Below are 15,105 nucleotides of genomic sequence, written 5' to 3'. Positions count from 1 at the left end.
TTTGATGGAGATATACTCACTGGTGTTGAAAGAATGAGATCAAACCTATTCACATCCTGCATTAGTGCAAATGCAAAGACAGACAAACAGTATGGAAATAATATTGCAAATCAGAGACTCTTATTCTTTCACTCTACCGTCCTTTTCCATTTTAAACTGTTGTTTGTGACCGAAAGTATTAAGCTATTATTAACTACTTTATTACCATTTGATAATAAGATAATTGCAGTGTTATTACCACCACCATAAACAACAAGAGTGGAAATAAAGTAGAGGTGCTTCTATTAGAACACCATATTGGGGTGTAGCAGATACAATATGGCTGGTTTGCAGTAATAACTAGAGTTATTCTCCTTGTGGAGTTGATCATACCACTTCACTTGGCTACTGAGTAGGGCTCGGTCTCTCAGATAACTACTTTTATCATTTAGAATTAATTGATTAATCTTTTTACATTCTGCTGCAAAACACACCCTCTTAAGTCCCTGATGGCTGAAATAAGACTTGCAATCTGAAGAGATTTTAAGTAGAACTTAGGGTTGAGGTGTACTATACCCAACTATAATAACACTACACAGTGGAACTATAATAACACTACACAGTGACTTAGGGTTGAGGTGTACTATACCCAACTATAATAACACTACACAGTGGCATTGAATGTAGATTTCACTTGCATACAACCTGACCAGAGAGAGGCGACATGACAACAGAAGTCTGTGTAAAGTCTATGGCTGATTCAATACTTCTTCTCTATCAAACAGAGCCAGCACAATAGATAGAGCCAGCACAGTAGACAGAGCCAGCACAGTGGTTCATTATTGATCCTACCAGAGGACAATAACATTTTGAACCCTGTGTTTTGCTATAGACTACCACAGTACAATCGTTTTTTTGTTTTCCATTATAAAACATTTAACTAATGAAAAACTGATTGATTGATTGGAAATATATACATTTACAGATCAGTATGATGTTATTCAATGATGATACTGATGTTCTATCTGGGGAAAATAAAAGTTATTATATTATTTTCTATTTTACTTTATATATCCACTACTTTCAGATCTGCTAGAAGGCTGTGCAAGCAATGAGACTGATACAGCCAGAGCGAGGTTCATGAGATTGGGGTCAACCACCCTGTGAACGGAATGATTCTGTAGACAGTTTGAAGGAAACACATTCCTTAGTTCTAAAACAAGATATTTGTTTATTGTGTTTGCACTAATTGATAAATAGATACATCAATGTCTTACTTTTGCAGATAATCTGTGATTGGGTGGTAAATTGATATACATTGTTGCAATTTGTGTTTCAGATGGACACATTATACAGTTATTCGAAATGTGCATCCTGCCTGTTACAGTACCTGCCACAGATAGTATACTAAAGCCTATAGTGCTGCTTATTCAGTTAATCTTTGTTGTCGTTTCACAAATTGACAATGTTGACACCCTTGTCAACACCACTACAATATTCTTGCAACCATGGAGCGCACTGACATACACTGTCATTGCCAAAAAGAGGTCCACAAATGCATGTGTACTGGCATGAGTGATGAGTGTTGCTCTTTATATTCTCATTGAATATGGTATTCTGTTCAACATCCTGTTTTTAAAAAATACCGAAGGACGCTGTAGTGTATAAAGCAGAATAAGGGGAATCAAACGTCTCGCGCAGTCAGATTGACACTCGCATCTTTTCTGTAGCCTACCACTGTCCAAGGTTAAACTCGGATAAATATTGTGTGACGAAGGCCACAGCGAGCATATGGGATGTTAATATTTATCTTAACGCTTCAGAGGATTTGCAAATAATAAAGAGGGGCAGCAATCATCCAGCGCCTATCTCTATGGCCTGGATTTCCTGGGGGAATCCCCGGATTCAGAGTTGGTTCTGACGGTGCAGAGAGAGGAGCTGTCAAGCTTGTCACCCGTCCCTGCCTTTCGACGTCTCTTACCTTCTCTTGCTTTCAACAGGACTGTGTTGGCCACGATATTCTCGAGCTCCATGTTTTCCTGGGTTGCAGGCACCGCAGACCCAACCTTGTCACCGGGTTGGCAGTGAAGTATGTCCTCCCCCACCCCCCAAGGCGGAATATTTTAACCCTGAATGACTCTCCGCTCCGTCGTTCTCTCCCCGTAGTACCTCCACCCCCGAAGCGTCAAACTGCGTCGATTCCAACTGGGACTATTTTGTGTTTACCACTGGACCCCGCCCACACGTGAACTATTGGTGTATTCTGACAGTGTAAATAGTTGTATATTTTTCATTGGGCTCTTGTGACATAACCACGCCCATTTAATACCAAACGTGGATAAAATCTTCATATTCATATTCAGTTATTCAACACATGACGTAGGCAGCGCAAACCAATGCTGCATTCATAACCAAGTGGGACGGTGGTATTTACCACATATGACTGTGAACCATACACATGAACGCCCCTCCAAGTCGTAATTGCAAGTGGGAAACTCCTCATTCATTCCTGAGCTTCGACTTCTCCCACATCCTGACCTCTGACGTCACCTACTAAGGAAATGGCCTAGATTACACACTTGTCGGCAGTTAAATGTAACACAAAACATTATTTATGAAAAGCAATCTAATAAGTTATTTTTTTGTTCTGTTTTTTGTGTGTGTACTTTTCCACCAATTTCGTGATATCCAATTGGTAGTTACAGTCTTGTCCCATTGCTGCAACTCCCGTACTGACTCGGTAGAGGCGAAGGTCAAGAGCCATGCATCCTCCGAAACACGACCCCACCAACCCGCACTACTTCTTGACACACTGCTTGCTTAACCCGGAAGCCACCCGCACCAATGTGTCGGAGGAAACACTGGCGACCGTGTCAGCGTGCATGTGCCCAGCCCACCACAAGAAGTCTCTAAAGCGCGATGGGACAAAGACATCCCAGCCGGCCAAACCCTCCTCTAACCCAGACAACGCTGGGCCAATTGTGCGCCGCCTCATGGGTCTCCCAGTCACGGCCGGCTGCGACCCAGGTCTGTAGTAATGCCTCTAGCACTGCGATGCAGTGCCTTAAACCGCTGCACCACTTGGGAGGTACATAAAAAAAATTACACTATAATCTGTTTAAAAGCATGATAACTGTATTTTTAGTTTAGGGTTGATGCAGCTTGTTGGCCAATCAGCGTTTCGAGTTCAAATCACTTGAATGTATTAATTGGTATTTACGACTTCACAACTGGTAATTACCACTTCCCCACTTTGTTATAAATGCAGCATAGTTTCAAACGACTGCCAACTATTAACAAAATGTTGCCATTCACATTTTAGGGGAGGCAATATAACACCTTTTGCCTGATGACCATTCAGTTGAATGCAATGTCTGAATAAAGAAAATGAGCATGAAGAATTGATTCTACAGTAAACAGATATTTTGCTTGGTTACAGGGACATCTAGAGGCATGGCAATGCATTAACAAGAACCCCCCTGTCCCATCTGCTCCTGCTACACCCCCTAGTGGACATCCGGCGTCTCATTGACCTGCAGCCATTCCCCCAGTTCTCTCCCTCTTCTTCGCTCTCTCTGTGTGTGATTGTGTGGTTGGAGACAGGTGTGCTGGAGTCAAAGCAGTTCCCCACCACATGCAACCCGTTCCATAATCAAGACCTCTATAAATACTCAGTCCTGCTAGTTCCAGTCTGCCAGATCGTAATCCCGTTCAGTCAGTTTCTCCTCTCGCTGCAGTTTTGCCACTCTGGTTTCTGTCTCCTGTTCCACATCTCACAACCCTGCTACCCTGTTCTGGATTCAACTCATCACTCCCTTGGATTCCCCTCCGGACCTGTTTACCCTGTCCCAAACCAGCTCACTCCAACCTCAGCCTCCACATCTGGTTTCCTACAACTCACCCAAGCTTCCCTGGATCTGCACTTCAGCTCTCCCCGTGTTACAATAAATATCTTGGTTCATTCATCCCTGTTTCCTGGTCTGAGTCTGTTCTTGGGTTCCCCTGTGCTGCTCCGCTTAACACCCCCTTGACCATTGCGTGTCTCTTTTTTTGTCATGCACGGAGTCTGGTAATAGAGACTATTTGTCTCTCTGAGATTAAAATATGGTTACCAAAAAAGTAACACATTCATAGATAATGTAATAGCATAAACTATGTATAGATGTGTAATAGCATTGGGTCTTGTTTCTCATATTGGCTCTCAGGTTGATATGCTTAATAAAACTAGATATCATAGTCTATGCCGAAAAAAAGTGTGAATGGATAGAAAGAAAAAAGGATTTGAAAGAAATGTTCTTTCACGTCCAAAGAAAAGCTCTCTTTTGGTACACTAGTTACAGTCTCAGTGAGTGTGGGTTGTTATGATGGACATAAGACATCTCCTCTGAGAGTAACAGAATCCTCCATTAAGGTGAAGGAAATGGAAACAGTCATATACCAAAGTCCATTTGGAGAGTATGAAATCGAATCAACGCTCCTGAGAACACACTAATCCAATGGTTCAAAAAGTGAGATCTCTCCTTCTCAGTACAATATGCATGCCCTTACACCCCTGAATGAGGTTTGATGCTGGCAACCTGGTTACCATGGTCCCCAGAAGACAAGGAAGAAAAAATGATACCACTACAAGCCTCATTTTATTTTTGTCCTCAGAATGAAATGTAGAAATCCTCTTGGATGTTCATATCTTTGAGGCTATTGTCACCTGGAATAGATTTTGCACAGAGGTGGCGAACTCTCTCTCTCTCTCCTCTTCCTCTCTCTCTCTCTCTCCTCTTCCTCTCTCTCTCTTTCTCCAATGCTTGTGTACATCCTTTCTAATTTGTTAAGAAATATATTCTGAAAATAAGAACGACAACCAATTTCAACCCAATCGATGCTAAAAGTCCTTGTCATTGTCAATCAATTGAAATGAACCCAGATGGAAAAGTACAGCTTTCTGATGTTTGCGCAGTAGGCTAGGTGGTTGGAACCTTTGTGTTGGCACTGATGAAGAATGACTACTCTTGGGTTATATTACTTGCAAATTAATCTATAATGATATTTCATAATGAATCCCTCATCATTCATCATAATCATCATCACCAATAGCAGCACGATCAGCACCACCAAAAGCAGAATAGGTCATTATCACACCTTCCCTGTTATCAAATTGTCGCCCATAATTGAATGGATTTCAATTAGATTTTGATAGTAATATTGTCTTGATACTTTTATTTAATCTGCTACTACTTTTTTTTTTACTACAGAAAGGTCAAAGGTAAAGGGGCGTTTATTCCACTCACGTGACACCAAACACATGCGTCCGAAATCCGAAGAGAGGAGGAGGGATGTAACGGATGTGGGGAATGGAAGATGAGGAATTCCCCAAGATCTGGCATAACGATATTCGTCACTTCATTCATGCAACTGTTCTTTGATGAAGTCTCTCCCTTCTCATATAAAGTTAGGATTCATGAGATACCCTGTAAAAGCTTTTGTGCACAAGCCCCTTCAGTGTTATAAATGTACCATATTTGGTCATGTGTTAAGTGTGTGCAGAAGTGACGAATATCGTTATGCCAGATGAAGGGAGATGCTGCAACTGTGGAGGTGAACATGCGCCTGAATTCTTGGAGTGCCCTGCAACGATAAGGAGTGTCCAACGTGTCGCCTATCTGGAGGCGGTGAGAAAATTGGAAGGAACGAGGACGAATCAATCAGTGGTGGGCCGTCAGGGCCAGCAAGGCCTTCTCTGCTGGCCTAAACATCATCAGAATATAATTTTTTTTTAAAATATATTTTCCCACAAATATGTATTAAATTATTCCCCAGAGTAAGAGTTATACTCTTCATTTCATAGCTTTCCTCTTGGTTGCACTGCTTCCAGCCCCAGGTTGAGATTTGGAGGGCTGGTCTTTATGTTAGATCTTTTATCCAATCATATTCAGCCATCATGTGTTGCCAGGGGTCTAAAATCTGCCCTCAGGCCTTCAGAATCAACAGTGCGGGCGCTTGTAGCTTATAGGGAATGGAAATGAAAATTTAGTGTCAACCAATCAGCTTTAGAGTTGGCTATTGTACGCCTGCTGGCTGGCTCCAGTGTTACACAGGAGCCAGCTAGCAGGCGTAGTGCGTGCACGTCTTTTGATTGGATTACCAATATTGAGAGGCAGGTCCTATGGGCAGGTCTATGCAGATCTAGGAAACTGAATTTGATAAACGAATTAATTCGCGTACTACTAAGCTGTTTTTTCAACCCACAATGGCGGAAGGAGGAGAAGATATCGATTTGGTCGAGGATATAATTATAACGCCATTCTCAAGACGAACTTTTCAAGAAAAGTTAGACATTGTAAGGAGAGGTCGCCCGACGCCGACCAACAGCGCTATCAATGGCTCACAGGCTCCGAGAAGCACTGCAAACTGTACTGCTGAGAATGCCTATTATTTGCAAGTGATCGATTTGGTGTTTGGAGCCACACTGGCTTTGCAAACTTGAGTTGTCTAACCAAGGCAGCAACGAGACACCAAAGTACGGCTGGGCACTTACAAGCAATGGTGCTTTTGAAAACTTTTGGGGACACCGGAGTGGATCTACAGCTCAACGAACAAACGCACAGGGCAACGGAGCTGCACAATGAAAAGGTGAAGGGAAATATTGAAAAGACTCATTGATTGTGTCATGTTTTGATTGATTGATTGATTGTGTCACTGTTTACCCAAAAATGTCAATTTGTCAATTTCAAGGTGACGCAACGCCTGGTTATACTGCGTTTCTGTCTAACTGTATAGTGTCTAGAGCCATGGCATCATAATGATGGTAATAAGAGGTGCATTAATTCGGGTGGGACTGTGTAGTACCTCACTGAAGGCCCAGGCCCCAGGCCCACGGCACGCCACTGGAATCAATGGTAGTAACGTTAGAGCCACCACGACCAGTGAAGGTTACTCATCAACTGAGGGATAGTTAAATGCTACATGCTGAAAATGTGGACTTTGTATTTATTGCAATGCTCATAAACTGTAGAGCACAAGCGGAGAAGAAGTCTAACAAAATCGGAATCGTTGTGAATGCGCTGATGGTTTTTGGGGTCTTCGTGATTTCACAGCCGAGGCTGTGCAAGAAATCCTGTCTGTGAATGTACCCCATCACAGGCCCCTGAGGCTGTGTGAGGATGTATTTTGGAGTGGACTGTGATTGAAGAAGTATGATGTATTTATTTTCTTTAGTTAACTTTTTTTTGCAGGACGTTTTCCCCCTTTCCCGAAAAGTGTTTATTTTTATTTTTTATTATTCAATACCCCGTCCAGCTGGTGGCGGTAATGCACCATTAACATTGTATGCCAACCGCCGCTAAACCCCATCGAAGAAGAATTAGAACACATGCGTCCACACTTGCTTCCTGCTCAGCTCCACGCGTTGTTGTTCAGAATCAAAAGGTAGCACGTTTTAAAGCAAAGTAACAATGCCTAAAGCCAAAAAGAAAAGTAAAAGAAACAAGTTTGACTACAGTAAAGACAGAAAGAAACTGAAAAAGCAGTTTAAGAAAAGGGAAGCCCCGAGAATAGAGTGGTAAGTCGAATATTGTTGATGAAAAACAAACGATGCTAGCAATGCTAACGTTAGCGCATCCATCCTGTGTGGTTGTTTCTATTAACGTTAGCTAGCTAGGTTTGCTAGCAATCAAAGCAAACTATCTAGACAGGTAACTACTAGCTAGCGAATCGTTGGATTATTGTGTGTAGTCTATTTTTCTTGTTTTATGTCAGTTTGCTAGTCCGGCAGTGGTTTAGCTAATTTAACAAAACTCCACGATTTACAATGGAGTTGATCGGCGACTAGTGTCGGCGGTCAGGGCCTCGAAGTCACTTAAATTACGTTATCAAAAACGATTGATTTAAACACCCGCAATTACACGTTTTTGATCATGTCATTTTATGTGAATACCGAACTCCCGAGTGGGCTCCCGAGTGGCGCAGAGTTCTAAGGCACTGCATCTCAGTGCAAGAGGCGTCACTACAGTCCCTGGTTCAAATCCAGGGTGAATCACATCCGGCCGTGATTGGAAGGCCCATAGGGCGACGCACAATTGACCCAGCGTCGTTCGCGGTTGGCCGTGGTAGGCTGTCTTTGTAAATAATAATTTGTTCTTAACTGACATACCTAGTTAAATAACAACATTCCCCCCACACTAGTCTCCATCATAAATCGTTGAGTTTAGTCTGCAAGATATGTACAGGCAGTGGAAAGCATAGCCATATCACATTGGGACTATGTGATAAGTGTTCCATGAAATAATCATAGGGGAATTTTGTTTAATGGTAGCACAACGGTTGGCAGATGGCGATCTGGTATTGATGGTTTAATCTTACTGACCAAACGCAGTGTATGCAGCCAGGAATGTTTTGTTACTTCTACCAGATGGGTGCATGGAAATGTGTTGTTCTACAGGGTCAACCATAGTAGTACAGCACCCCTGGAGCAAATTGGGGCTAAGTGCCTAGCTCAAGGGCACATCAACAGCTTTTTCACCTTGTCGGCTCGGGTATTTGAACCAGCGACCTTTGGGTTATTGGCGGCTAGGCTACCTGCCGTCAATGCTCTTGTGTCCCCGTGGACCGGTTCGTACCCAAAACATTCTCCGTTCAGCCTGCAAAGGCATTGATTTCCTCAACTAGATTTAATGGCGAGAAGGCAGAAAAAAAGGGAAATATACGTAATTTCTTCATGCCAAGAATGTGGAAAGCTGTTAAAGGCAAAGGGTGGCTACTCTCCAGACATACAATACTTCATATGGGTAGATGGCTATAGTTGTGTAACAAATGAATGTTAATTCCAAGTCCTCAGATCCGAAATGCCTGGAGTGACAAAAAGTCTGTGGCAAGAAACTTGCGAGACATGGGTCTGGCATTTGACCCAAACCGCGCCCTCCCAATTAAGACACCGGCCGTGAGTATATCCTGTGCATCATGGTGATATGCTATACATTCAATAATTAGTGAATTGAGTCACTTATAATTGATATGTCTGCAGATTGCTGCTGTGGGGAGAACTGAAGATGCTCCCGCTCCCAAACTTGTAAGGAAGCCATATGTACTCAATGGTAAGGCACCAATCATATTTTCTTGTTAGACATAATGTTTGTGTTCTTCACCCAGCAGGATGTTAATATGCCATTTAGCAGACACACTCTTATCCAAAGCGACTAAGTCATGCGTGCATACATAATACATGTCCTGCCCACTATCCTGGTGTTGCAAGCGCCATGCATGCTCTACCAACTGAGCTACAGAGTACCATTACACCTACTGTATACACATTCCCTGTGACAGTAATATGACTAGTCATATATAACGCTTCACCTATTACATTTGATCAGAAGATCTGTTCATGTGAACTCAGGTATGTCTTCTTGTTTTCAACAGAGCTGGTGGCTGAGGCCAGTCTCCCAGAGAAAGACACAAAGACCTTATCCACAGACTTGATCGAGTATGTGCAGTACATGGTCAGGGAACACAGCGAGAACTACAAGGTAAGAACAGCTGATGAGGAGTTTCACCTTACTTGACAACTCTTTACAGTAGTACTATTTCAAAGGTTGCGCTGGTATTCTTGTAGTTGCAGTATATTGCCTTTTGGGTCATAGCAATTAGTACCGTATGTTCTTATGGGCATTGTGAGACCAGATTTTTTTCTATTTCTGTAGGCTATGGCCAGAGATGAGAAGAACTATTACCAGGACACGCCCTCACAGATCAGGAGGAAAGTGGACCAGTATAAACGCTGCCATCCAGAGGAATACACCACCTTCATGGAGTCTCTCAAAGGTGGGAAAGCAGTTTCCACATAACTGTGGCTCTTGTTGTGGGCAAAGACTTTCTTTATCGATGGGGGACAGTCTGGGAGCACTGACTCGCAAGTATTCTGTGACTGTGGCAAAGATGAACAGGAGAGGGGGTCAAAGTTCACCCAGAAACACAAGCTTTCATCATTTAGAACAGACAGTGAGTAGGGATTTTAAAGAACTGTAAACATTTGAGAAAAAGACCAGACATGATATAACATGCATAAAATACTATTTTTTATATACTTCTAGTATGTTTCCCCAAAATACAGTAACACAAATGATATACAGTAAGAACATTTAAGACTGCTTTTGTAATGATGTCAACATATGTTTGTAAGTTTCATTAATGCATTTCCTCTTTGGATTTTTTTTGGGAAGATGTATAAGCATAGAGTCATTTGTCAAGCTTGTGTAAAAGGTTGTAACATGTCACTGTAAAAATAAAAGTGAGAAAAACCTTACAGCAGCATATAAAAGTATTACAACTCAACACAATAAAACAGAAATATGAAGAACATGCTCTAGGGCGGCTATTCCCAAACTGGGGTACGCCTAATGCCGTCGATTTAGATTTTCAACGGGGCTATTCATTTGGGTGATGTTTTTTTCTCGCCTGAGTAGCCTCGTTTCACTGCCTAAAATAAAATGATCTACTGTTCAGCGAAATAACCACACAATGTCAAATACAGGTAGCATAGTCAAATAATTAACATCAATCACATTAACTGTTACTCTCACGGGAATTCCACTAATGGTCCGTATGTGGCCAAACATAGCTGCAGCTCATACCGTTTGCTCGAAAATAGACATACCAGCTCTACTGGTAGTACTGCTACTACCAGCAGTACTACACCTGCACTGTTTCATGACGCATCAGTGACATGGCAGGAGATGTTTTGAAAAAATTACTGCTTCGCATACAAGCCAGTGAATTCTATGCGTTACAGCTGGATGAGTCAACAGATGTGGCGGGCCTGGCACATGTCCGTTACATTTATGGGAAGCCAATTAAGGAAAACATCCTCTTCTGCAAACCACTGGAAACCAGGACAAAATGAGAGGCTATTTTTTAAAGTACTGGACAGCTTTGTGATGTCAAATGGACTTTGGTGGTTAAGATGTGTTGGTATCTGTGCCGATGGCATAAAAGCCATGACAAGGAGACATAGTGGAGAGGTAATGCGCGTGCAAGCAGTTGCTCCTGACACCACTTGGGTACACTGCAGCATCCACCAAGAGGCTCTTGCTGCAAAGGAAATGCCTGACAACTTGAAAGACATTTTGGACACAACAGTGAAAATGATTAACTTTGTTAAAGCAAGTCCCCTGAACGCTCGTATTTTTTGCATTATGCAATGATATGGGCCGCGACCATCTAACGCTTTTACGACATACAGAAGTGCGCTGGTTATCAAGGGGCAAAGTATTAACATGTTTTTTTAAAATTGAGAGATGAGCTTAAAGTTGTCTTTACTGACCATTTTCATTTGACGCTTGCATGATGATGAGTTTCTCACACAACTGGCCTATCTGGGTGAGTTTTTTTTTCTCGCTTGAATGATCTGAATCTAGGATTACCGGGACTCTCCGCAACTATATTCAATGTATGGGACGAAATTGAGGCTATGATTAAGAAGTTGTAGATCATCTCTCTCTGCATTAACAAGGGCAACACAGGTCTTTCCATCATTGTTTGATTTTTTTGTGTGCAGATGAACTCAAGCTTACGGACAATGTCAAATGTGAAATAGCGAAGCACCTGAGTGAGCTGGGTGCCCAATTACAGAGGTACTTTCCCATAACGGACGACACAAACAACTGGATTCGTTATCCCTTTCATGCCCTGCCTCCAGTCCACTTACCGATATCTGATCAAGAGAGCCTTATCGAAATTGCAACAAGCGGTTCTGTGAAAATGTAATTGAATCTGAAGTCAGGGGCTGCGCTCAGAGTATCCTGCCTAGGCAAATCGTGTCGTTAAGCTTGATGCCCTTTGCAACCACGTACCTATGTGAGTGTGGATTCTCAGCCCTCACTAGCATGAAAACTAAATACAGGCACAGACTGTGCAAAATGATTTAAGAATGAGACTCTCCAATACAACCCAGCATTGCAGTTATGTGCATCCTTTCAAGCACACCCTTCTCATTAACCTGTGGTGAGTTATTCATAATTTTTGATGAACAAGTAAGGTTTTATATGTAAGATGGCTAAATAAAGAGCAAAGTTATTGATTATCATATTTGTGCCCTGATCCGATAAGAGTTCTTTGTCACTTCCCACGAGCCGGGTTGTGAAAAAGACTCACTCATTCTTATGTTTAATAAATGTATCATATTGTGTGTGTGGCAGGCTTACAATGATGGCAAAAAACTTTTGAGAGTGCGCTGACACTGGTGCTAGAGGGGGTACGCAGCTGGAGGTTGAATGTTTGAAGGGGTACCGGACTATAAAAAGTTTGGGAACCACTGCTCTAGGGGATTCTCAGGAAACACTAGCTATATCAAGGAACAGTTTGTCCTTAACGAAATACGTATATGTGCGCATTAGGTTTGAATGCGCAACCTGGAAATATTGCATTCATAAAATGTTGCAATTTAAGGCCATTTTATATAGTGAGAACTAGATTCTTGCATCTTCAACCTAGACTCATAGGAGCAAAGCAGGACGTGTACCCATCAATATGCTGTGATTTGTTGATTCAACTGAACTGATATTTACAAAAAATACATTCCATTTCATGTGCCACATCCGTTAACATTATTTGAATGAACGTTCTACATTACTATTGACATTTTTGCATCACAATACCAGGTAGCCATTGCGTGTGTACCAATGAGTTTACCAGTCAAATTGCCAGGGTTAAGGCTGGTTTACAGTCTGTCTAGCGACATGTCTGTAGACAATTGTCGTAGCGACATCATTTACATTCTATTGTCGTCAGACATCAAACTTGTCTTTATGAAAAATAATAAACATAAAACGAAAGCCTCTGCTTGACATCGGCAGCCCGATGCTCCAAATAGCATACTTTCTCTATTTTAACATCAATCATTTTCTAAACAATGTTTTGGTTCGTTGCTAGTTAGCTGGCTAGCCAGTTCAAGTAATGACCAGAGTAAAGCTGACAATGTCTTTAGCTACTTTTTATTCATATTACAGGAAAAGAAACCCACAACATTATTCACAAGGTAATGGTGAGCTTACAGAAAATAGCGTACTGCCACATTGGGATGAATTAAAAGTAGGTCATATGATCATTTTAGAAGTCCTGCATCTTGTCACAGGAGGATTTGGTCAGGTTGCAGAGACTTATACTTTTTATCATGTCTGCGACAAGGAAACTAACGGTCACAGCGACGGTCTACAGACATTCCAGTAAGGATGGTAGGGATGGGTGAAAAACAGTGTTAAGAAAAATAATATAGTGGATTAGAAATGATGTAAACAATTAAAATGATAGAACCCACAATCTATCTCTGATATTAAAGCTGATCTACCCCCATTAAAAAAAAGTGCCTCTACTTTCCCACTGTGTCAAAAAACCTAAGATTTAAACAAATAAGGCCATCACTTTAACAACCACACTTCACTTTAGCAGTCAAACAAAACACCCAGAAGTGCTACTGCAGTAGAAACATGGCATTACAATTCATACATGATTTAGGAATGACTGGTCATTGATAACAAGGTTGAAGATAAGACGATTGAAAGGTATGTTTCAATAAAAGCTGTCTGCAAAACAACTGCCTCCTAAAAGTTAAAACATACAAATATTTAATAATTCAAACAGAGCATGAATTTCTCAACAACAACAAAGTCCATACACCTATTTATATTAATCTTACATCAATTTACATGCTTAACTTATATTAACTGGGTCATTCTATGAAAATGGTGGCTTCTTGAACAGCCAACGTTTTACAAATTGTAATAATACAAATTTAAAAAAATAAACTTAGTCAGATAATAGTTAACCCCTTAACATTATAAATCAACAAATGACAGCTTAACATTTTTATATTTTTACTACATTACATTAAAAAAATGCTTGTGCTGCCTTTTTTTGGCACTGGTGTTACCTATATTTTAGATGACAATTCAGGCTTTCTAGAATGTAATTTCAGTCTTTGATTATATATGCAAATTAAAGACAAAGGTTTATGGTAATACTAAGAAATTGTTTTGATTGATAATTTACTTTAAACATGCATGTGTAAAGTTCTATTCTCTAACATTTTTCCATTTATACACATTTTTTTGTTGTAACATTCGAAATAATTAAGGTTGAGTCATCAAAATTGAATGATCATATCCTTAAAATGTTTACTAATGAATGTAGCAACAGTTAGGTAGATACAAAAACCATATTCAATTAAATTGGGCAACACCAATATGCCATACAGTGACACAATGTGAAACCAATGACAAACATAAGATTATTTCAAAGACATTGTATCAATTTATTAGTAATTTTTAATTACACATTTCAGATTTCATGAGATGGGTTGATTTAATATGAACAATAAAATGAGGGTTATTGGTCAAAGATTAAGACCAAAAGATTGATTGACTAAAATGTGTCTTTCATAACACAACAGATTCGTTGTCTGTAAAGATGTAATATATAATTGTATTCGATTTCCAGCGTAAGATGCATGCAACATAATACAAACATGAAATCCTACTCTCACGCCTATCCACAAAATCGCGTAGCTTGTTAAAACAGTATATCAATTCTTGTCGTGACATATTGTGTAGGTCTACTTAGTTTTTCTCAATTGCTAAAACACAATTTCTGAAACCTTGCTCCATTTCCTGAAAACATTAAACACAAAACCTCATCTTCAAACACTATTTACATAACCTCTGACGCCTCTCGCAAAATGAAACATTCGCCTCAAAACTGTTTTACCTGTCTTCAAATTCAAACACTGCTCTCAAATCATAAACAAAGTGATCAAAATGATATACACTCAAGCAGTCAGTAAACAATACACCGAAAAATAGAAAACACATTGTTCAAAACATACAATTCTCAGGGAGAAGTACATTTTTAATCTAAAAAAATATTCACATTTTTCCGTCATTGTCTTTTGATGAACGAAAACATGTTCTATCATAGTAGCTCAAAATTGATCAGAAATTACTACTCTGCCTTACTCTTTGCAATTTTGTTTTTTGTTCTTCCTCCTCCGTGTACCCCTATTTTTACAGTACTGTACCCTGCATCTCACAAACGTGTCCTTTGTCTCTGTGATACTGTAATTCTTGTTCTTTGTCTCTGTGATACTGT

At 40.6% G+C, this 15,105-nt stretch overlaps 2 protein-coding genes across 3 annotated transcripts in view; one reads left to right on the top strand and one right to left on the bottom strand.

Annotated features, from left to right (window-relative positions):
- Positions 1-2,153, bottom strand: part of LOC120030515 (G protein-coupled receptor kinase 6-like) — a 53,308-nt gene extending 51,155 nt beyond the window's left edge. For both annotated transcript variants that reach the window (XM_038975924.1, XM_038975932.1), the window contains exon 1: positions 1,961-2,153. In XM_038975924.1, coding sequence (XP_038831852.1) covers positions 1,961-2,012 — 52 coding nt within the window. In that variant the 5' untranslated portion in view covers positions 2,013-2,153. The remainder of the gene's footprint in view (positions 1-1,960) is intronic.
- A 5,192-nt stretch (positions 2,154-7,345) lies between these two features.
- LOC120044333 (nucleolar protein 16-like) lies at positions 7,346-10,270 on the top strand. Its single transcript, XM_038988949.1, has 5 exons — positions 7,346-7,534; positions 8,803-8,911; positions 8,996-9,065; positions 9,388-9,494; positions 9,669-10,270. The coding sequence occupies exons 1-5, from the start codon at positions 7,428-7,430 to the stop codon at positions 9,810-9,812; spliced, it is 537 nt and encodes a 178-aa protein (XP_038844877.1). The 5' UTR covers positions 7,346-7,427; the 3' UTR covers positions 9,813-10,270.
- The last annotated feature ends 4,835 nt before the right edge of the window (positions 10,271-15,105 follow it).

Source organism: Salvelinus namaycush, chromosome 3, assembly GCF_016432855.1.
Source record: "Salvelinus namaycush isolate Seneca chromosome 3, SaNama_1.0, whole genome shotgun sequence".
Classification (NCBI taxonomy): Eukaryota; Metazoa; Chordata; class Actinopteri; order Salmoniformes; family Salmonidae; genus Salvelinus; species Salvelinus namaycush.
The sequence above is the reverse complement of the archived record's forward strand: the minus strand, read 5'-3'. Positions and strand labels throughout refer to the sequence as shown.